The sequence below is a fragment of the Phyllostomus discolor genome, chromosome 1 (assembly GCF_004126475.2).
Source record: "Phyllostomus discolor isolate MPI-MPIP mPhyDis1 chromosome 1, mPhyDis1.pri.v3, whole genome shotgun sequence".
NCBI classification, from domain to species: domain Eukaryota; kingdom Metazoa; phylum Chordata; class Mammalia; order Chiroptera; family Phyllostomidae; genus Phyllostomus; species Phyllostomus discolor.
In genome coordinates this window covers 208,826,271-208,848,878 of record NC_040903.2, presented here as the reverse complement: position 1 = coordinate 208,848,878, position 22,608 = coordinate 208,826,271, and the positions used below count along the sequence as shown (strand labels likewise).

The 22,608-nt window shown below is 39.3% G+C and overlaps 1 protein-coding gene across 2 annotated transcripts in view; it reads left to right on the top strand.

Annotated features, from left to right (window-relative positions):
- The window catches only part of RPS6KA5 (ribosomal protein S6 kinase A5), a 125,944-nt gene that overhangs the window by 71,531 nt on the left and 31,805 nt on the right, over positions 1-22,608 (top strand). For both annotated transcript variants that reach the window (XM_028507812.2, XM_036013192.1), the window contains exons 4-7: positions 333-448; positions 3,225-3,332; positions 17,490-17,573; positions 19,931-20,034. In XM_028507812.2, coding sequence (XP_028363613.1) covers positions 333-448; positions 3,225-3,332; positions 17,490-17,573; positions 19,931-20,034 — 412 coding nt within the window. The remainder of the gene's footprint in view (positions 1-332; positions 449-3,224; positions 3,333-17,489; positions 17,574-19,930; positions 20,035-22,608) is intronic.

Below are 22,608 nucleotides of genomic sequence, written 5' to 3'. Positions count from 1 at the left end.
AGTGGCAGATGTCTCAGCAGCAAGTTAAATACCGGGAGGCGACAGCAGAGGGTTCGGATATGCTGTGTTTTGGAAACTGTAGTTAAATATATGCAGAATTCATGTAATAGTTTTAGTGGCAGTACTCTATGCAAATTCACTTGATTGCAGTTAGGGTAGTTATTACTACATGAATTTAGTAATATAGTCCATATGAAACTGTATGCTAAGAATTATGCCAAAAAAATATATTAAAATCAATGCCTTATGCTTAATCCAAAGTGATGAAAAGGAAATTCTTCCTGTAGTTTTTGAGCACAAGTCAAAGAAAGAAAAATGTATTTCATTTTTAGATTATATAAATGGTGGAGAACTTTTTACCCATCTTTCTCAAAGAGAGCGTTTCACGGAGCCCGAGGTACAGGTCTACGCGGGAGAGATCGTGCTCGCGCTGGAGCACCTCCACAAGGTAAGACGCCGCACCTCCTCTGCGCTGCCGTGTTCTGAAGCCGCTGCCGACGGAGGTCACGCTTCGCCGAGGGGGCGAATGTCTCTACACGTCCCTGTCTTTGCGGGGACTGTGAAAGCGCGCGTGTAGACTGTTAGTCAAGTTTCGCAACTTCGCAGTTCTCTTTCTTTAAAAAAAAAAAAGACTTTATTTATTTATTTTTAGAGAGGGAAGGGGGGGAGAGAGAGAGAGACAGACAGACAGACATCAATGTGTGGTTGCTGGGGGCTGTGGTCTGCAACCCAGGCATGTGCCCTGACTGGGAACCGAACCTGTGATACTTTGGTTCATAGCCCGCGCTCAGTCCACTGAGCTACGCCAGCCAGGGCTGGTTCTCTCTTTTAAAAATCAACTTTTCTGTATGAGCTCCTGTGATGCAGATTTAAAATGTAGAACCCAAGCAATTTTAAATTAATTAATTAATTAATTAAATTTAATTTTTAGAGAGAGAAGGGAGATGGAGAGGGGGAGAGAGAGAGAGAGAGAGACATCAATGTGCGGTTGCTGGGGGTCACGGCCTGCAACTCAGGCATGTACCCTGACTGGGAATTGAACCTGTGACACTTTGACAGATTGAGCCCGCGCTCAATCTACTGAGCTACGCCAGCCAGGGCTAATTTATTTTTCATAAAAACCCTAATGCTCATTACAAAGTGTCATCAGAAGAAAATTTGTCATTCTTCAATATTATTTTGTATTAGTTTCAGTAGTGCAGAAACTAAGTGTTCGCCCTGGTGTTTCCAGTACCCAGCTGGCACCAAACATAGTTATTACCATGAATTTCTCATTCTCAAAATAACCTTTAAGATGGAACCAGAAGATATAATGTGTGTTTCCTTAATTGTGACTGACTCTGTTGCAGACTGTGTCACGTATTCACAGGTATGTTTTCTGAGCAGGTGGGAGGATGTGAACTGTTTGAAAGAAGCCTCCCGCTGTCTCCTGCTCCCACTCCGGCCCGTTTGTTTGGTCCCTGAGACCCTCTCTCACTCCCTCCCCCCGCCCCCGTTGCCTCCATGTAGCATGAACTCAGTTACTAAAAACTTTCTATGAAGTTCGTGACTGTGAGGCTATGAACTCCATAAAAATCAGTTCAAACTTCAAAAAATACTGCTTCAGGTGCTCTTAATCTTGATCCAAGAAACTTTGACTAAAACAACTCTTTTTTTTTACTTAATAAGGAAGCATTATTGTGGAAGCAAATAGTCATTATGTAGACAAGGCTTGTGCCTCAGAAACAGAAAGCACCAGAGTCAGTTTCAGCAAAGCCGTGAGACCCTAAGGAGACCTCCCCGGCTTGAGTCACTAAGTGGGACGATGCAGGCACATGGTAAAGCCATGACCCTTCTTTGTGGAGTGTTCAGGTCCTGCACTGGATTACCAATAGATCAAACAGATCAAAGTGCTGATTGGGGAGCACAGAAGAGGACAGAAAGAAATGAGGGAGAAAGGCAGGAAGGAGCCGGGAAGTTAGAATGGCCACATGGGGACAGTGGGTGGAAGAGGAACAATGATGAGAGGATACAGGAAGAGACACGGGGGTCAAGAGAAGGGCAGCCCCAGCCCCGAACAGGAACAAGACCGGCAGGTGGAGGGAGAGGGGTTCAGAATTGGAACCTTAAGGGGAGTGAGTGAGAGATTTGGAGGAGCTGGAGGGAAAGAGAAAAGGCCATGGGGGTGGGACTGCAGTGCCCTGGAGGGAGAGAGAATGCGGAGCCAGGGGAGAGGGAGCCGAACCGAGGTGATGGGAACGGACACCAGTGCCCCTTTCCATAGAATTGTCGGTGTGGTGACAAGTTTCACGCTTACGACTGTGTCGTGGGATGGAAAGTAGTTGGGGTGTCCTTTTATACAGGAACCAAGTGGGGCCCAGGAACAGGCTGAAAAGGTCTTTGCAGTCTATGGTCAGAGGTGTCGGAAGTAGTCTTTTGTGGCATAAAGTGGTGGTGGGAATCCCCATAAATCCCAGAGTAAAAACTAACAAAATACAAAGCTCTGGCAGGAAAGCTTAGTAAATTCAGTTTTTTCATTTGTGTGAAAGCTTCAGTTCTGGTTATTAAAGGAAAATCCACGCACATTCATTCTTACTGAAACAGGGTCATCAGAAACAGAAGCGGGGAACGTGGTGCCTCCCGGGTGCAGGTGTAACCGACAGGGAGTGGAAGCAACGTAGCGAGTCAGGTCTCAGCGAAGTCCCCCTTCATCCTAGTGCCCTGGGAAGAGAAATGCAAAGAAGGATCACACAAGGCCAGTTTTATTAACACCGGGTCTCCCAGGAAGAGACAAAACCGGGGGTTTGTTTGGAACTGCTGTAGGAATAAAAACAGAGACCTGAATGCTGTGGGACCCGGTTAGTCTGGAAACCACACTGAAGCCATTTGGGAGGTGGTGGACAGGAACTGGCCAAGGGCACCTGAAGGTCGTCTGGAGTGAGGATGGAGTCTGTGAAGGAGGACAGAGGCGGGAGAAGCAGCAGGCATCGGGGAGACCCCAGAGAAGCAGGCCCAACAGGAGTGGGACCCTCCTTGCATGGGGAAGGAAGACCTGGTTGGAGGGGTGCAGGGACCCCAGCAGATGCGCCTGGAGACGGAGGAGTCAGCATTTGCCCTGTTAAGTGACTAGGACCCACAATAGCATGCTGAGCAGGAGACTGCCTCTTTGGGGTTTGTTTTTAAGGTAGATATGAAAGATTTATGGAAATTGTTATTTTTCAATGCATATTTATTTGTTTTTACAGTTGGGAATTATATACCGTGACATTAAACTTGAGAATATTCTGCTTGATTCTGATGGCCACGTGGTGCTGACAGATTTCGGTCTGAGTAAGGAGTTTGTGGCTGATGAAGTGAGTATGACAGTTTTAATTTAAAGCTAGTAATAACAGAGCATAAACAATGATGAAAAATTAGCTATAGAATAAGCATTTAATGGGGTAGTGCCATATGGATTATGGGTTTTTGTGCAGATTTACCCAGAGGAACATTTGGCGTGAGTGACTGGAAAGATCTGTAGTTTGAAATGACCATGGAGCCATTCTGTTAGAAGTGCAGGAAACCTCTGATAAACGCACCAGTGTTCCCCAGGGGAAAGCAAAACAAAACTTGCATTTAACTCTCCCCGTGAAATATAACTGAGAATCTAAATAACCCGTGGGGGGCTTTAGAATTATGGCTCAGGGGGTGGCCAACAGACAATTAGAAATCCAAGCATACGCGGCTTACATTCCGGTTACGAAGTAGGACATGTCAGGCATGTTCTGATGGTCCCGCGAGTGCACTCGACAAGAACGGTAAGACCCTACTAGACTTAATTCCTGAATAACCTTGCTGCTTCGTTTTGCTCGTGTGAACTAAACCTGCTAATGTGCAGATTTTCAGTATGGAGGGCTCTGCATTTCAGTATTGATTGAACTAGTTTAATATTACAAATGCATTTAATGACGTTTAAAATTGTACAGCTATTAGTTGTAATTAGTACTATTTATGTAGCAGTTATAATAAAATTACACTTGTACACTTACCAGTTACTCAACATAACTAAGTAAATGTGAATGCCAGTTCATTTCTGAGAAATGATCGATACAGAATACAAAACCACAGTAAAGTTTTTAAAGTAGAGGACTTTGTACAACGAAACATATTGTTCTTGGGTTCCAAATCAGGTGTCCCTGTTTCTGATTACTAGCTCTGCTTGTAATATGCCAAAGCAGCCCTAGGTGAATTAGTGCTGAAACTATAAAAACTAAATACCTCAATTTTTTAATCTTATCTGTATTCATTCAGTTTACTTATTTAATGAATATTGGTTGACCACTTGTCATGCTAGGTACTAGGTGATATGATGATGAATAAAATAGAAAGTGCCTTCTTTCATGAAGCTGTGGGTGTAATAATATATTACCTTTGACAGAAAATCATAGTTATAAAATCGATTAGATGAGTTTTTGAGAAATTTACTTTGAAGTTTGATTTTTACTACTTTTTCTCCTTTGCGAAAGTTAGTGGCAACTTCAGTAAAATGTGACTGGTTAAGTGTTGGCAGTTGCTTCATCACCAAACCCCACTGCAAGTAACTGACAGTCAAAGAGTAGGATAGGCATGCCCTCGAAAGGGAGAGAAAGAAATGCCAACCAGATTTGGGACATAGATGGCAGAAATACTCACTGTAACTCACTTGTACTGAAATATCATCTTTCTTGGAATGAGTTGCTTTTTTGCCCATTCCTGTTCTCCCGCCTTGGTTTTCAGCTTCAGCGAGCCTCCTTGATCACAGCTGAACCCTAAACCAGTAGTGTGAGAAGCCCCAAAGCAGGCTACTTTGCACCTCTGAGCCCCACAGAGGCTCAGGCATCGGGAGCCTCACGTACCCCTCAAAGTAGAGGGGCAGGTGGCGTGGGGCACAGGAGGCGTGAATGGAAGGATGCACAGAGAACAGGTCCCAGGGATGTATAAGATAAGCCCACCTATGGCTTGTGATGATGTCACAGTTGTTTTTTATATTTTGATTTTAATATAATTTATTCCCTCTGTCTGTACTTCAATAGACCTAGTTTCTTGAGTCATACTATATTTTTAAAAACACTGTTCTGAGAAGGGGTCTGCAGACTGCGAAGGGTCCTGGCATGCACAGGACCCCTGCATAGAAAGATGTGGTGCTCACATCCTCTCTCCACGGAGCCATTCACACATTTGCCCATTCACTCCATCAGTACTGGGTGCGGGCCTTCTCCGAGCCGGAGTTAGGGTGGGTTCTGGTAATACAACAGCGAAAAGAATCACTCAGTAAACGCCATGCTCATGGGCGTGTGTGTCTGATCACTCGGCAGATGTTGGAGAGCAGCAGAATGTTAGAAACCGAAGCAAAAATAAGGAAACAAAAAATCAAACATGGATTGCGATTGTCGGGTTTCCATACTGATTAGTCAGATGCGCTGCGTGACTCCTCAGCCCGGCTGCTCCTCGCCGGAGAGATGGGGTTTTCTGCCAGTCTGGTCAACAGCTACTCCTTAGGGGAAGGAAGGGCGTTCTCACCAGAGGCCATAGTTTTTGAGCACTTAGTTGTTTAGGTGCAAAAATGAAATACAGGGATTTGATCTGAAGCGGAGAAGCAATTTACAGATTCCCTAACTATTCACCGAACACAGTCCGACTGCACTTAGTAATAGAGGTGTGAGTTGTCCCGTGTTAGTAAGCTTTGCAGTTCATCCCTCTTTCCCCTGCAAGACGACCAACCAGCTCCTAGTCCTGGAGAACACACTGTCACGCGAGGATTCAGGCAGAGCTCCCAGTGCCGGGGAAGCTTTTCTGAGGCCCCAAAAACTTTGTCTAATGGTCCGTTGCCCCCAATCCCACCCATCTCCCGCTTAGCCAGTTTTCATGCCTAGGCCCTTTCTCCCTTGAAAATATTCCCGCCAAACAATTGGTGTTGTGATTAGCTCTCATTTCTTTTTGCTTTCACTTCTCAGCCCAACGCACGTTGAAACATCATCTCCCTTGGAATGAGTTTTCTTGTTTATCCACTCCTACCGTACCTCCTTGGTGTTCAGTTTAAACTGCACTTGAAGGAGTTTCTTCCTTGGTTTCTGGTTTGTGGAGAGATTATACATCTCTATGTCTTTCTCTAACCGACCTCTGCTTTTCAACCTCTTCTCCCGGACCCTTTCTGTCACCATGTTAGCATGCCTGGTCTCTCCTGTCTTAAAAGTGTTTCAATGGAGAGACAAATTGGATGGATGGGCCGACCAGTGACCAGATAGATAAAAACAAGAACAATCTCAGAGTCCCGCATTCCCTTCCCGCTAATGCCCTGTTACTCTCTTCTGTCACTGTTGGCTTACCCTCTCTCCTTCCTGGCCCACGTGTCTCTCACTTCCGTGCTGGCTCCGGCTGGCTTGTACTCCTGCCAACCAACCAAAGCAGTCCTTGCCAAGGCCACAGTTTACTTCCATTTTGGTGCTTTTCAGCCCTCCTCTTACTTGCCCAGCGGGTGGGGTTGGACTGGAAGTTGCCTCTCGCCTGGGCTCCCGTGACACCACACTCCCTGGACATTCCTTCTTTCCCCCTCTGTTTTCATGGGCTTTTCCTCTTCTACCTGACTGTTCAGTCCTTCACTGCCCACCGTCCAGTGCTAGTTAGTGTGCCTCTCGTTTTACGTGCGTTCTGTCCCTGTGGGCGGGTAACCCCCAAACACAGGGCCACCGCTGACTTGTCTCCTGGGATCCAGACCCAAGCATGCCCGTTGTGTATTTCCACCCGACTTTCCCATAGGCTCCTCAAGTTCAACATCTGAAAACTGAACTGATCTCCCCCTCCTTCTTTCAGTGTATCTCAGTTTTATGTATTACAGATTCTGTCCTCACTGCTTGGGGAAATATATATTTATTTAATTTTCAGGCAGTTATTTTTATGCTTGAAGTTCCTGCTCATGGTGTAATACTCATCTCTGTATATTTCTTAATTTAATAATTCAACAAATATTTATTGAGTACCTACTGTGTGCCAAGAATTGTACTAGACCCCTAGAAATACAGTGGTGAACATAGCAAATTCCTTGCCCTAGTAGGCCTGTATTCTAGAGGTATTCATCAAATAGTTATATAATCATTTCATATGCCTTATTTATTTAATTGTGAATTATTTCTAATATTTAATTTTGAGTTACTTATTTATGAATTATTTTAGATTACATTCTGCTAACCTAGATTGTATATAGAACAAAATTGATTTATTTTAGAAGCCTTAAAAATCTTTTATATGACAAGGAACACTACAGATTTGATACTTTTACAGATGTATTCTTTTCTCAGCCACAGAATTTGGAAAATCCTTTGAGATCCTGAGAATGAAAGGAGATATTTCTAACTACGGCAGGCCAGTACGTGCCCTTCATAGGGTTTCTGAGGAGTGCAGTTGAGCAAACACTTGTTGCGTTCGCACTGTGGGTCAGAGAACCTGCTGGGTATCGGATGTATGAGTCCAACTGAAGACTTCAAAAACACGAAGGGCATCTGCTCGTACCTATATGTAAAGACATAATGTCAAAATGATACATTTATGTGTTATTAGTTACCATGTGCTTCCATATGGTCTCTGTTTTCATAATTTAACACTGAGCACTTGAAGATTTTCCCAGCATTATTAAAATGAAGCCTGCACATAGATAAATAAAACCAGAAGAAAAATAGCATCCTTGACATTTAAAACACAGGTAGCTAAGTCAATTATAACTCACCGCTGTGGTAGATGTGCTTAAAAAGAAAAGGTCTATGGGTTTGTGACTATTTTCTATTTTCTCTTCCAGAAAATAGAAAAATGCAGCCTGTGCTCAGCTTAGATAATGTGATTCACTAATTTTTTAACATAAAAGAGGCTTTTAGTGAGTGCACAGAATACATAATAAAGTTGAGAGATCTCTTTGGTTCTACACTTCCTGGCTGTGCGACATTGGGCAAGTCCCTTGGTCATTGACCTCTCTCAGTCTTAGTTTCTCCATCAGTAAAACAGTATCCGTCACGTCTAGTTTAGAAGATTGTCGCATGGACACAAGAAGCTAATGCTTATGAAAGTGGAGAGCTCTGTATAAATACCAGTTTCTGCTTGTAGGAGGCACTGTTCAGATTACTATGAGCAAAATTAAAATATATGAATGAGAATCTTAAATTATTCTCCCTTAATGTTCTTATTTGTAGGAAAGTTGTAAATTACAGTTTCCTCTGATAAATGCCTAGTTAATGTGAGCAAGATTCTGCTGTTACAACATACGTTTCTCAAGATGCCGAGGGGAGCTTCAGGATCCGTAAAATCACCTTGCATTAGGAATCAGATACTTCTCTGAGGCAGCGCTTGCAGTACCTCTGTCTCCAGTCCTGATTCTTACCGCCCATATAGTCACGATTCTTTTCATTTACTTGTGTTACCGAGGAACCTCTTAGGTCTCTGTAAATAAGTCCTGTCGATCATGTGCCAAAGCCTTTGTGGTAAAATAGGTATAAAATAAAAATTACCATCTTAACCATGTTTAAGTGTACAGTTCAGGAGTGTTAATTACATTCACATTGTTGTGCAAACGTTCTCTAGAATTTTCCCTCTTCCAAAACTAAACTCTGTACCCAGTGAACAGCAACTCACCATTTTTTCCACCTACTGGCCTCTGGCAACTACCATTCTACTTTCTGTTTCGATGAGTTCAACAATTTTAAATATTTTATTTTATTTTTGAATTTACAGGGAAGGGAGGGGAGAGAGAAGGAGAGGGTGAGAAATGTCAGTGTAAGAGAGACACATTGATTATGCACCTTAGGAGACCGAACCTGCAACCCAGGCATGTGCCCTGTCCAGGAATAAAACCAGCCAGTGATCTGCCAGTTTGTGGGACGACACCCAACCAATGGAGCCACCCCAGTCAGGGCCTAATTTAGATACTTTTTATTTCTTTTTCTTGCCTAACTGCTTTGGCTAGGACTTCCAGTGCTGTGTTGAGTAGAAGTGGTGAGAAGTAGCATCCTTTCCTTGTTACTGGTCTTAAGAGGAAAAGCTTTCAGTTTTTCCATCATTGAATAGGATGTTTGCCATGGGCTTTTCATATATGCCTTTATTTTTTTTAATATTCATTTATTTTAGAGAGGTAAAGGGAGGGAGAAAGAGAGGGAGAGCAACATCAATGTGTGGTTGCCTCCCACTCACCCCCCACCAGGGACCGGGCCTGCAACCCAGACATTTGCCCTGACTGTGAATCGAACCATCAACCCTTTGCTTCCCATTCTGGCGTTCAATCCACTGAGCCACACCATCCAGGGCTCACATATGCTTTTATTATGTAGTTTTCTTCTAGTTTGTTGTTGAGTGTTTTTATTATGATCAGGTATTGAATTTTGTCAAATACTTTTTCTGGATCGGTTAAGATGATCATGCGTTTGTTGTTCTTCATTCTATTAATGTAATTGTATTTCATTGACTGACTTTTGAATCTTGAACTATCCTTGCATTCCAGTATTAAACTTCACTTGTTCACAGTATCTAATTGTTTTAATGTACTGTTGAACTGGGTTTGCCTAGCATTTTATTAAGAATTTTTATATATAAGTTTTCACCAGGAACATTGGCCCATAACTTTATTTTCTTGTAATATCCTTTCCCTGGCTTTTATATCAGGGTAAGCTGGCCTCAAAAAATGAGTTTTAAAGTGTTCTTTCCTCTGCATTTTTTTGAAAAGTTTAAAGAGGATTGGTCCTACTACTTTAAATGTTTTTTAGAATTTTCCAGCAATCCATTTGATCCTGGACTTTTCTTTGTGGGGAGGATTTCAATAATTGATTTAATCTCCTTACGGATTGTGGGTCTGTTCAGATTTTTAAATTCTTAATAATTCAGCCTGATAGATTGTATGTTTCCATATGTTTCTAGGAATTTAACCATTCAAGGTTTTCCAGTTTGTTGGTGTGTAATTATTCCTAGTAGTGCCTTGTAATGTCTTCTCTTTTTTCCTGATTTTAGTTATTTAGTCTTCTCTGAATTTGTCAGTTTTGTTGATCTTTTTAAAAAATCTCATAGTTTTGTTAATTCTTCTCTTATTTTTCTTTTATTTTTCTTTATTTCTGCTGTAACTTATTATTTCTTTCCTTCTGTTAACTTTTGATTTTTTTTCTAGTTCTTTTTTTTAAACATTTCATTTATTTATTGTTAAAGAGAGGGGAAAGGAGGGAGAAAGAGAGGGAGAGAAACATTGATGTGTAAGAGATACATCAATCAGTTACCTCTCACACACCCCCAACCAGGGACCTGGCCCACAACTCAGGCATGTGCCCTAACTGGGACGCAAACCTGCGACCTTTCGGTTTACGGGATGACGCCCAACACACTGAGCCACACCATTCAGGGCTGTTTTTCTTGTTCTTGAGGAATAAAATATTTTAAAATGAAACCTCTTCCCATCTCAGTGTATTAAGATAGTCTCTTTATTTTCTGTTTTAAAATGAACACTTTGAAATGCTTAATGTGCTAGGAATTTATTTTTGTGTGTAAAATGAAGAGGGGATCCTATTTTATTTTTTTATAGAGATAACCCCATTGACTGAACTATTCACCGAAGAGTCAGTTACTCATTTTCCTACCGATTTGAAATGCAGCCTGTCATATGCCAAATTCCTGTGCACACTTCTCAGTCTGTTGCTGGGTTCTTCACTCAGTTCCTTTCATCTGTTTGCATCTCCCTAAGTCAAAACCAAAAACCTTAAAGGCCGTGCTTTTACAGTAAGTTTTAAATCTGGAAAGGTGGGGTCTTTCTTCTCTTCACTCTTTATCCTACTATTCCTTTCTCCCTTCCCCTTACCTTCCACCTCTGTGTTCACCATTGCATCTATTTTCAGTCTTTGGCTGCCCCACATTAAAGTGGAATGGAATTTATAAGTTAATTTGGAGAGAACTGCAATCTTTGGATATTGAATCCTCCAATTAATAAATTTGCATAAATGAATATTTATATATCCCCATTAATTTTGTTGCTATTTTGTGTTCTCTAATAATATAATTATAATTTTCTTTAGAATGCTTCCTATATTATATTATTAGGTTTATTTCTATAACTTTATAATTTTTGTTTCTATTTACAAAAATTAGAATATCTATGTTTTTCTTGCCAAAGTATAGGAATGTTATTTCATATTAGTTCCACTAATTCACAGATTCACTTCAAATTTTTACTTCCTAGATGAGTGTGATTGGCTTTTTGCAAATACCAGTTTAATATTTTAAAATAGTTTTAGTTATATTTAGGTGTTTGATTTCATCTTGAGTCAATTTTGGTAAGTTAATGTTTATAGGAAATGTTATTTTTTTCTTTAATTTTTTTGGCATCATGTTTGTAAAATTTCCTTATTTTTTAATCTCATTTCATTGTAGTAATATTTTCTTTTACATTATTATTGTTGATTTTTAACTTTTTTCCTTCTTGATCAATTTGCTAGAGATCTGTTCATTTTATTATTTTCTTCCAATAAATAACTTTTGTTAAGCTCTAATTTTTTCTATTTCTTTCATGCTATTCCTTTATTTCTTCATTCCTTTTACTTTCTGCGAGTTTTTCATATTTTCTAAACTTTTGAATGGGACACCTAGCTCATTAATATTTAATTTTCTTAAACAATACTCAGTGTCTACGAGCAGCTTCAGATGATTCCACAAGTTCTGATACGTAGTGTTTGTACTCTTATTCCAGTAATCTAATATGTTGTAGGGTTTTTACATTGGGACATGAATTACTTAGAAATGGGTTTTTCATTTTTCAAAAACATGAGTTTTGAGTTATCTTTGGGTAAATGAGCTCTAATTTTGCTTTCTGTTTGGAGAACAAAACACATATGATTTTATTTTTGTGATATTTGAGAATTGCTTTGTGATCTATTACATGGTTAATTTCTGTAAATGCCTTATGTTTACCTGAAAAGACCATGTATTCTGTAATTGTTGGATATAAAGTTTCATGTATTTTTTTAACATCAGGCAGATCTTCCATAGCTTCACTAATTACTGTCCTGCTTCATCAGTCAGTTACAGGAGAGAGACGTTAAAATACCCATAGTGATTATGGATTTGTCCATTTCTTGAAGAGCTCTCCATTTTTGCTTATGTAGTATAAGGCTCTTCAACGATCTGTGAGGGTGTTTGGGTTTGGAATAGTGTTACTCCCCTTGTGAAATGTTCCTTCTATGATTATGCAGTGACCCTACTTATTATAATAATCCTTTTTACCTCAAAGTTCATTTTCTTGCTGTTAATAAGATACTCCAGCCTTCTGTTGGTGTGTGCTGGTCTGATGTATCTTTTTCCATCTCTTTACTTTCAATATTTCTTTGTCATTATGTTTTAGGTGTGCCTTTTATAAATAACATATAGCTGGATTTTGTTTTTGATCCAGAGAGTTTCTGTCTTTTAACTGGTGAGTTAAATCTGTATATCATGATTACTGATACATTTTTATTTTTCTCTTCTTACTGTGTTTTTCTTTTTATCATAGTTTCTCTTTGCTTTCTCCCTTCCTTTCCTGACTTCTATTCAAATGATTAAGATTACTTTATTTCATTTCCCCCTAATGATCTAGAAATTGTGTATTCTATTTTTATTCTTTTAGTAGTTATACCCTGAAATTTTTAACTTATATAATGACTCAGAAGAGTCCAAAATTAACCATTATGTCCATGGTTGTCATGACTCAAGAACATTAGAATGTCTTAACTTCAATTATCCATCCAATTTTACATATTATTGTTACTTACTATTTTAGTCCCACCTTATATTTCCTCAAATTAATCATTGCTATGTAATTATTATTTTCATTTTATAAATGCAATACTTGTATAGATTTTTTCACATGTTTACCTGTTTTCTCGGCTCATTGTTGCTTCTTACATCTTACTCTTTTCTTGTGAGTTCAGTTTATTTTTGAAGTGCACCCTTTAGACTTTTTTTAGCAAGGATCAATGAATAATAAATAGTAAAGTCTATCTCTGTCTTAATATACCTTTATTTTGCCCTGTATATTCAGTAAATACTTATATGTATATATGTATTGTATGTATACATATGCATATGTGTATAGGTATATATGTATACACACGTGTATATATATATACACACACACATACACATATCTAGGAATAGTTTTTTAAAATTATCTTTTTATTGTAAAATAAAACAAAACAAAAATATGGGTTAGTGCATTATTGTAAGATAAACACTCTTATAACCACTACTCAAGAAACAGAAATGCATCAGCTATGAATATATTTTTATTTAGTTTGTTTGGGACTCTGGAAACAGTTAGGGTAGTTTTCTCAAATATATCTTCTATTTTACAAATTCCCTCTTTAGTTGTATCTATTTACTCTGCCTATTTTTTGTTACTGTATTTTTTCATTTATATAGTTCCCTTTGATTCTCTTTCATATCGATCTTCTCTTTCCTGTGCTGCTGTGTTGTTTCATGGATAGTTTTCTTCCTTTGTCTCTTTCATCTTATACAACACACTGGTCTTTTATAGATAACGTGCCTACCATTTAAAGTAATCCTTTTTGTTGCATTTATGGAGTCTAGTTTATTTGTTTAGTAATTTTATGCGTCCAGGGCTTCATCAGTGTGAATCCTGGGCCAGCTAAGTTGTGGGAGTCTCTCTGGTTCTGCTGTGTTCCAGAGCATCACCACGTGGGACCAGATTTTCTCCCTTCCTGGTACCATGGGGGGAGAGTAGATCCATGCCCCAAATCTACAAGAGATACAAGGCCAGCAATGTGATTTCACAAGAGGAATGCTTATTTGTTTGTTTCTAAAGCTAGGACCCAAACTGAAGCAAACCTGTGCAAGTGGGTGAAGTTTACTTTCCTAGACTTCACATTTCCTCAGGGTTCAGCTTTCTTAGGTCCCAAGGTTTGCGCAGGAGTGTGAATTCCGATCCACCCCATTTCAGTGGAGGGCTTCATCTTCTGTCCTCGTGGAAGTACCAGAAGTCACGCTTCTGGATTGCTGAGACCCGAAACAAATTGCCTGCCTTCTTCTTAGGCAGCCATGGTATAGGTCAGATGCCCCCCTTACTGGTTTTCAGTACCCTCCTCGGGGCTGGTACCTGTGGGGGTTACCCTTTCCAGGGGTTAGAGCACAGTCTTGGATGATTAGCAATCCCATATTTATTTGAAATCACACACTTCTAGGTCATTGTTGTGAGATTTTTCAAAATTAGGGTGGGGAAAAAAACACAATGTGGAAAAACTTCTTGTCACTGGTAATTTACATTTAACTTACAAATTTATCTATAATGAGCAGATAATAATGGAATAAAATACTGGCAAACAAAAACCAGGAATTATTTAGTATAGTACTGAGAAATACTTGAGAGTTTGGCCGTTGAGCTCCTGTTTGGATTCTTCTCTAGAAGGAAACCAGTTTTTGCAGGGTTTGGGGGGTTTTTTTTACGCAATGTTATCTGGTTGTTCTAAGGAACAATGAGCCTTTTTGATCAGCTGCTCACATAAGCACAATATTCCACATTACCGGCCAGAATGGTGCATACACACTGCTTTTACTAGTTTCATATTCAAGTAAATTCTCATCCAATAAATTCTAACTTTGTGTTAGCTTTACTAAGTAATGTTCCTTGTGAAGTAGTGTTAAATTAAATTCTAAAGAGGTGGATCGACTGTCTCCCTGAGAAAAACATTTCTGTGACTACATTTTGAACAAACAGCAAACAGTAACCGCAGTTGAAGGTGGCTGTGCGGCCCAGCCCCTCTGTATCAGAGTTCACGGAACACGACCGTGCAGCCTGGGCCGCCTCCCACCCGAGCCCTCCCCTGCCGTGCGTGCCCCCGTGTGTGGTCTGGGTAGGATGCCTGGGGCTCTCCTGAAGTGAGAACCCCGAGGAGGGAGAGGAAGCAGGTACAGAACGCAAGGGCATCCAACGGCAGTGGTTCCTCTTTAAATGAGAGACTTAAGAAATGCTTTGTCTTTGTTTACTATTACTATTCCTCACACTTAAGCTTTAACTTTACTGCCTCCCAGAATTCCTATCGAATAGATAATTGTGTATTAATCACTTGTTAAGTAGACACTACCTATTCCCCCCATTTAAAAAAAAAACAAACCAGAAAAGCCGAAGGGAATAACACGAGAGCGTGAAGGTGGAGGGGGGGGGGGGCGGTGTATTCCAGCTCTTCCTGCGGCTCTCGGCTCTGTCTGTGTCAAGACTGGAAAGAACTGAGCCGCATGGTTCTCGTTGACAGATGAGGAAGACGCCGAAAGTCTTCCTGGCAGTAATCTGTAATCTGTACGTTTCATACCCTTTCGCACTAAACATATGAATGTCTAGAGTTTTGAAGAAGAGAATGCAGATTTTCATGACTTGTAAAATTTAGTCATCGTCTTGCATTTAGAAGGAAATGCATGGGATTTCAAAATGGTTTATGACATGGGGTTGCCTATAAATGAAAATGTGTATTTGCTGAAAAGACTAGTTTTCTAAATAAAAATCTGGAAAGTCAATACAGGGAAACCCATTATATTTTTACTCATAAGACAGTTTGGAGAATTATTTTTATTTTTTTTTTCAGTATACCTAAACTTTATTTAGCAGCTGATGTTTTCAAGGTGTCTTGTCAGATGCCATCAGACACTACGAAATGACTTAGTAATTTCCGTGTGTTCTCCACGTCAGCTGTACAGCAACAGTGATGTTTGCGTAATATCCAAAGAAAGGGTTGCTGGGTGATAACTAGTATATTAACTAAAACATGCTTTAGTTTTAAGCAGTTTGGATTTTTTTAAAAAGTAACTTTGTAGCATTTCTTCTTAAATAATTCAGTGAACAGATTAATACTTTCTAAACACACATTTTTTCTGTCTAAGCATGTCTAATAAGATGTTTAAAATTATTCATTACTTTTTATACACAAATTTCTATGAAATAAATATTATTTAGCTTTAATTTTTCCACAAAATTAGCATTTGGCACTGAAATGATGTAGCAGAGAGATAAAGGCATTCGATGTGTGATTTATATTAGCTATCCAGTAGCATTCTGCCAGGTAACAAAGACTTTTTTTGCAAATCTACATATAATTGAATTATTTCTTTTAGTTTCTAGGTGGATAGTAATCTCTCAGTATATGTAGCACATAAAAAGAAATAAATGAATTATAGACCATATCTTATTTTTATTTATATATATGTTTTACAATTAAGTAGTTTTAATACATTTATTATCACAGTGTTTAAATAAATGTATTGCATTTATTGTTTCTGGGCTTACCTCCCAGCCAACAGAGTAGGGGACTTCTACCACTTCCATAACATTGCTAGAATAGTGTTCTTTCATTAAAAATTGGTAAAGAAGAGGAATACTTATTTTTCTTAAACCTTACTAGTGGAAGAAGAGTTAAGTATAAATTGAAAAGCTTCCTCTAAAATAATTTTGTAAAAGTATTTTAATGGCACCAAATGCCTTTAAAAGTTTCAGTTATAGCCATATGAATGTGTATTATTAAAGAGGAATTCTTATCCCTATTTAATATAACTTATTAAACTGCATTACAGTTTAGCTCTGTTACATTGGGATGAGTCATATGACACAGTTGGTTATTTTTAAAATTGCTTGAGTTTTTAAAATTAATTTTTAGGCTGATGTGTGAAATTAGCTCTTTTTAAAGTTCTACAAAGGAGAAAAAACTACTGCATTTTTCAGACTATAAGACGCCTCCGCCCCCATTTGGGCGGAATGATGGTTGTTAATGCTGCTTTGGAGTTCTGTTTACATTTACACTGGTGAAATATTATGTTATTTATGTCATTAAATATTTTACCACATGTTTTGCTTCAAAATTTTTTTTCCTATTTTCCTCCTCTATAATCTAGGTGCATCTTATGGTCTGAAAAATATGGTAACTTGAAGAGAAAATCTTTTTTTTAAAGACAGTTTGCTTATCATCACTAAACACTCTATTAGACAGTAGCAAACCTAGACGAGATGGCATGCTGGGAAATTTTTTTCCTCTTTTTTTATCTTTGGGTTTCCTACTCCCTTTCTTAGTCATTGTCCTTCCTTCCCTCTCCAAGTTTTCTAGTGTTTTCCCAGTCCTGCCTGTCTGGAAATAAAGCTATCCAGAGTAGAATGTTAGACAGTTCATGGTATCCTGCCAGCACTATTTGCCTTCTTCAGAAAAGAAAGGTTAAAAAGAAAACAATAGTTGAAATGTACACATAAACAGAAAAAAAGAGAATGGATGGATTGGATGCATGAGTGGGTGGGCAGATGCATGGGTGAACGAATGGTGGTGGGTTTCACCCAGAAGTCTTTATTTACCCAGGACTCACCCTCTGAAAGTGACGGTGACAGTCGGTCCTGGTGTGTGCTTTGCTCTGTGTAGTAATTAACCTCAACCACTGACACGGAGTGTGAGCTTTTCTCTTTGTGTCATTTGTCTTACCAGCTTGAAATCAAATCTCTTTTTGTTTGATTGTTTAAGGCCGAAAGAGCATATTCCTTTTGTGGAACTATTGAATATATGGCACCAGACATTGTCAGAGGGGGCGATTCTGGACATGACAAGGTATGTGCTGTTTTTTGTACATCTCTATAAAATGCATAGTAAGAATCCTAGTTAATAAGTCAGGTACAATCTCTTCAACAGAGTCCTCTTTCTGGTGTTGTCTTACCTTTATTTTTGTATCCCCTTTGCTGTATACATGACACATGATGATATCTTGTGTTCTGGAGGAAAAAGATAATAGAAAAGTTAGGAATTCTAGATTTCCCGTTTTTCAGGTTTTATTGCTGAGGATAATTTCTTGTTTTATAGAGTAACACTCAATTCTTCAAATAATTTTTACGTTATTTCCATGAAAAGAGTCTATGTCTTGAGCAAAGCACCAGCTGTAACTCTGTTTAAAATGAGAATCATTCATTTTCTCTGCATAGGACCTCCGCCGAGTGCATAGCTGAGCCACAGTGCAGCGCAGAGGTGTTACCGAATGCACAAACTACATTTTCCTGTCTATGTCATGCTGAGTGCTTTTGGACAGTGCTTATTGGCATTATTGATTTTTGTTAGAAAAACATGCACAATGTATAGTTAAACTCACCTTTCGTTGATATTTACTTTCTAAGAGATCACTGAAAAGGGAATCTTTCCTGTTTTCTTGTTCCCAATTTCTTCTTCTAAGTTTGTAGAGACACTGAAGGCTTTCTTGATTCTCTCTCTTCAACAGAAATAATCGTTACAACTATCCCTGGAGAAAGAAGATAATCCTTTTTAAGCATTCAGGATAGGCTAGGTTTGTTTTCCTAAGCCCTCTAAAGAGCTCGGTTATTTTTTCTCCTCTCCTTTGTTATGTGCAGAATGAAGGCTGTGAAGAGGCCTTCTAAGTAGTTATAAAACCCAGGTAACATATTTATCCTCCCTGTATTGAAGGGTACAGGCTTGTTCAGTTCTTTCTTAGAACTTTTGCTTTATTAATAACTTTCCCTGAATAGTGGATTTGGACTAATTTTTGCTCCTCACTTTCCCTTCTCCCTCATTCCCTTTCAAAACCCCGTATGTACAGTGCAGATATCTCAACTGTGGAGAATGTTTGCTAGTGACTTCTCATTTACCTAAAGCCCGTTCTTTAAATTTTCACGACCAGGAATCTGATTGTAGAGCTGTATCAATCTTAAGAGCGTGGTTTCAAATCCAACAGCAGAACGTTCTCAGGGTCCTAACTCAGATGGAGTAAAACGGCTTGTATAAATAAAAGAACTGAATTGCTGGTTTAGTTTGCTTCAAAGTATTCTTTGAAACTATTGGGAAATTTGGTAGGAATTGATACCTATTAAAATTTGAAAATTACCTTCTCTGACCTAATGGAATCAATGTTTAGGAAAGAAAACCTTATATTGCTCCTAGAATTTCTGCATACCTGAGGTCCAAAATACAGCGGGGTCAGTGGGAGTGCACGGAATACCTGGAGGACCTTGACTGGGTCCAGTGAGATGTAACACCTGCAAAGTGCTCGCAGGGCGCCTGGCCCGCACCCGGTCCTTGTGATTTCGGTCTGCCCCCTCCTGTTGGATAGGCCACTGTTCCGTGTTTTCTTTAAAATAGCTCTAGGCTCATACATTTGGCATCATTGTCCCCTGAAACCTTGGCTCTGAACTTTGGAAACAGAGTGTAAGATTTTAGTATCCAACTAATAATCTCATTGGCATAAGCTCCTGCGTTCAGCTGTTACTGAGATCTTGATTTATGTAGTTGTAAAAGAAGCAATTTCCAATACAGCAGGATTCTTAAGATTATTGTAATTTGCTGTGTTCTTAGTTCAGGTAAGTACATTTACAAATTGGTTTTCAGTTTAGATCACATTTTGTTTTACACTATTTTAAATCTCGTTATGCATTGCACAAATTAAGACTATTAGGTGTATGTGATAGGTTCTATAAGAGGAATTGGTTTAGGTGGTTATGAGAAAAATACCTCTAGATGGGATTTTTTTTCATTTTTGTTCTTTAATTTTATATTTATTGGAGCTATGTGATTATTAAAAATGCTCATCGGTACTTGCCCCTCTCTATCGTAAGTCCAAAGGTTTCACTGGCTTAAAATTTTTTTAATTTATTTTAAATTTAAAGAAAAACTTTTTTAATTATCCAAAATAAAACCATTACTAGTTTAGAAAATTATTAGAACACTTTTAGTTTATTGATTGGTGGCCTAACTCTTTAAATTCTGTTCTGAAGGTACCTGAATATTTGTTCTCTAAATGTCTTTCTTGCATGTGCTAATTTAATGCCCCTTACACAAAAAGCCATTTGCAAAATCTTTTTGTTAAAATATTTTTGAAATGTGTAGCTTTATGTTGTTCAGTTTTCTTTCTTATAAACTATACATTAGTTAATATTCTGTCAAGTGAAATCACTGTTGTTTTGTAGGCGGTTGACTGGTGGAGTTTAGGTGTGCTAATGTATGAGTTACTAACCGGAGCGTCTCCTTTCACTGTTGACGGGGAGAAGAATTCCCAGGCCGAGATATCTAGGTAAGACCTGACAAAATAAAATGAATGTATTGTTACTGCAAAGGCAGTGATCACATTTCTGTAATTTGGGCGATGGAAAAAATAATTTTTTGAATGGGGATAGACAGAGTTGTTTCAGTGGCTAACTTCCATTTATAATCATATAGATATAGATGGATATATATTTCTTGATGTTTTATTTGCCCCGATAGATCTTACATTTCATAAGGTTAGGATCATAATTTTTGTGCATTCCAAAGCATTTGGCATATTGTCTTAACCCAGTAAGTGCATGGTGTATTGATATTTATTTGATGGACATTTTCTTCCCACCGTAAACATATTATAATTTCTTTGTGACTTTAACGTAAGTAAGCAGTAGTGCTATTTCTCAACTCATGTATATGGGCTTAATTGAAACAAATACCGTCAAGTCACCCTCTTATAGGCTATTCCATTACTTTCCTTCATAGTAGTTATGAAATTGTATTGCTGTGTTTTTGCTTAGAATTATTTGGTTAACGTAGGTCTGTCCCACTGGCTTGTGAGCTCTGGGAGAGCAAGGGCCGAGTGTGGCTTTGGCCCTCAGCACAGTGTGGTCAGGCGCCGCTCAGCACAGTTCCTGAGCAGAGCTCAGGAAACACGTTTGGAATGAAATGAGTTAATGAACAAGTAAACAACAGTGATAAAACGTTATACTAATTACTAGTTGTGTTTCTGTCCTGTTTTTACTTGAATTCTATAACTTTGAGAACATATTTGACGTTAAAAATTAGAAATCGAGACTTCCACTTCTTACCACGATGGAATAACAAGAACCGGATTTACTTTCCTGCCTGAAACAGTTTTAAAATGGGCAGAACGTCTGAAAGAACAATACCACAGACATTGGACACCTAGCACTGAAGGGTAGTGAGCACTGAGAGAGGGAAGTGCCCAAGGTGAGACCTGAGGCTGCCCAGCGCACTGCCAGCAGGGTGCCCAGGCTGCAGCTCTGGAGGGGGCCAAGCAGAGCGGGGATGGAGCTGAGAGTCCAGGAGAACCCAGGCGGAGAGAGTTCGAAGGCAGAGTGGTGGGGAGTGGAGGGCCGCAGAGAGAGGAGTTCAGAGATTTGCAGAAGGCATCCCTCAAGTATTCCTCCAGTTAAGTATTGACAAGCACATGTGAGTGGGAAGTACTAAGCATAGTTAAGATGTTATTTATCTCCAGATGGATCCATAGATTAACCACAGTCATGACCCCAGCAGACTACTTCTTCTACTTTTTTTATGGCTAGAAATTGACTGCCTGGGTCTTAGGGGAATGCAGAGAACCTAGAGTAGCCAAATCATCTTTGAAAAAGTAGCCCTAAGTTTATTTCAAGACTTATAAGCTAAAGCAATTAAGACACTGGGGTGTGTGTATCAAGATAGACAAATATTCAATGAAATAGAATAAAGAGGCCAGAAATAGAACTACACAGATACAGACAACTGATTTTTTAAATAAAGGTGCGAAGATAATTTGGTAGAGAAAAGATAGCCTTTTCATTAAATGATGGCTATGATACGGAGAAAAAATGAACTTCTATAAATACTTTGCACCGTATAGAAAAGTTAATAAAAACAATCATTGACCTAAACGAAAATCTAAAACTACAGAATTTCTGAAAGAAAACACAAAGAAAAACCTTTGCGACCTGGAATTAGGGACAGATTTCTTAGATACGACACCAAAAGTGCAATCCCTACAAGTAAGCACTGATAAACTGGACTCCGTCAGATTCTGCTCTTCAAAGGCAGCTGCTGAGAGATGGGAAAGCCGGGCCGCAGGCCGGGATGCAGCTATAGATCGTGTCTGGGAAGGACTGGCACCCAGAAAGTGAAGAACTCTCAAGACTCAAGGGGAAAACAACGCTTCATTTTTTTTTTAAATGGGCAAAAAATTTAAACCGTTAACCAGAGAAGATCTATGGGTAGCAAAAAAGCACATGGGAAGATGGCCCAAATCATTGGACTCTGGGGAAACGCAAATTAAAACACAATGAGATACCACTGTGTACTCCCTGGAATGGCTAAAAATAAAGGGCCTGTCTTAGGCTTCTCCAGAGAAAGAGAAACAATAGGACGTATGAAAGAAGGTTTGTTACAAGGAACTGGCTTACCAATTCTGAAGGCCAAGAGTCCCACGACCTGCCCTCTGCAAGCTGGGGGCCCAGGAAAGCCGGGGTTCTGAGGGCAGAAGACCCGTGTCCCAGGTGAAGCAGGAAGGGACTGAATCCGCCCTGCCCTCCTCTGCTTTTTTTTTTTTCCTATTTAGACCCTAAATGGATTGGATGGTGCCCACTGACATTAAGGAGAGGATTCAAATGCTAAACTCAGGAAGGAACACCCTCACAGACACACTCAAAAATGTTTAATCAGGGCAGCCTGTGCCCCAGTCATGTGACACTTAAAAATTAAGCATCGCAAGTTCACCCTTTGTCACTTCTCCACTGAGGGGAGAAGGCACCTGAGTGCTGGGGAAATTTATTTTCCACCCTCTGGCACACAAACGGTGCTTCTTGCTCACCGGGGCCAGTCCGCATAAAGTCATCAATACAGCGGATCGGCGTGG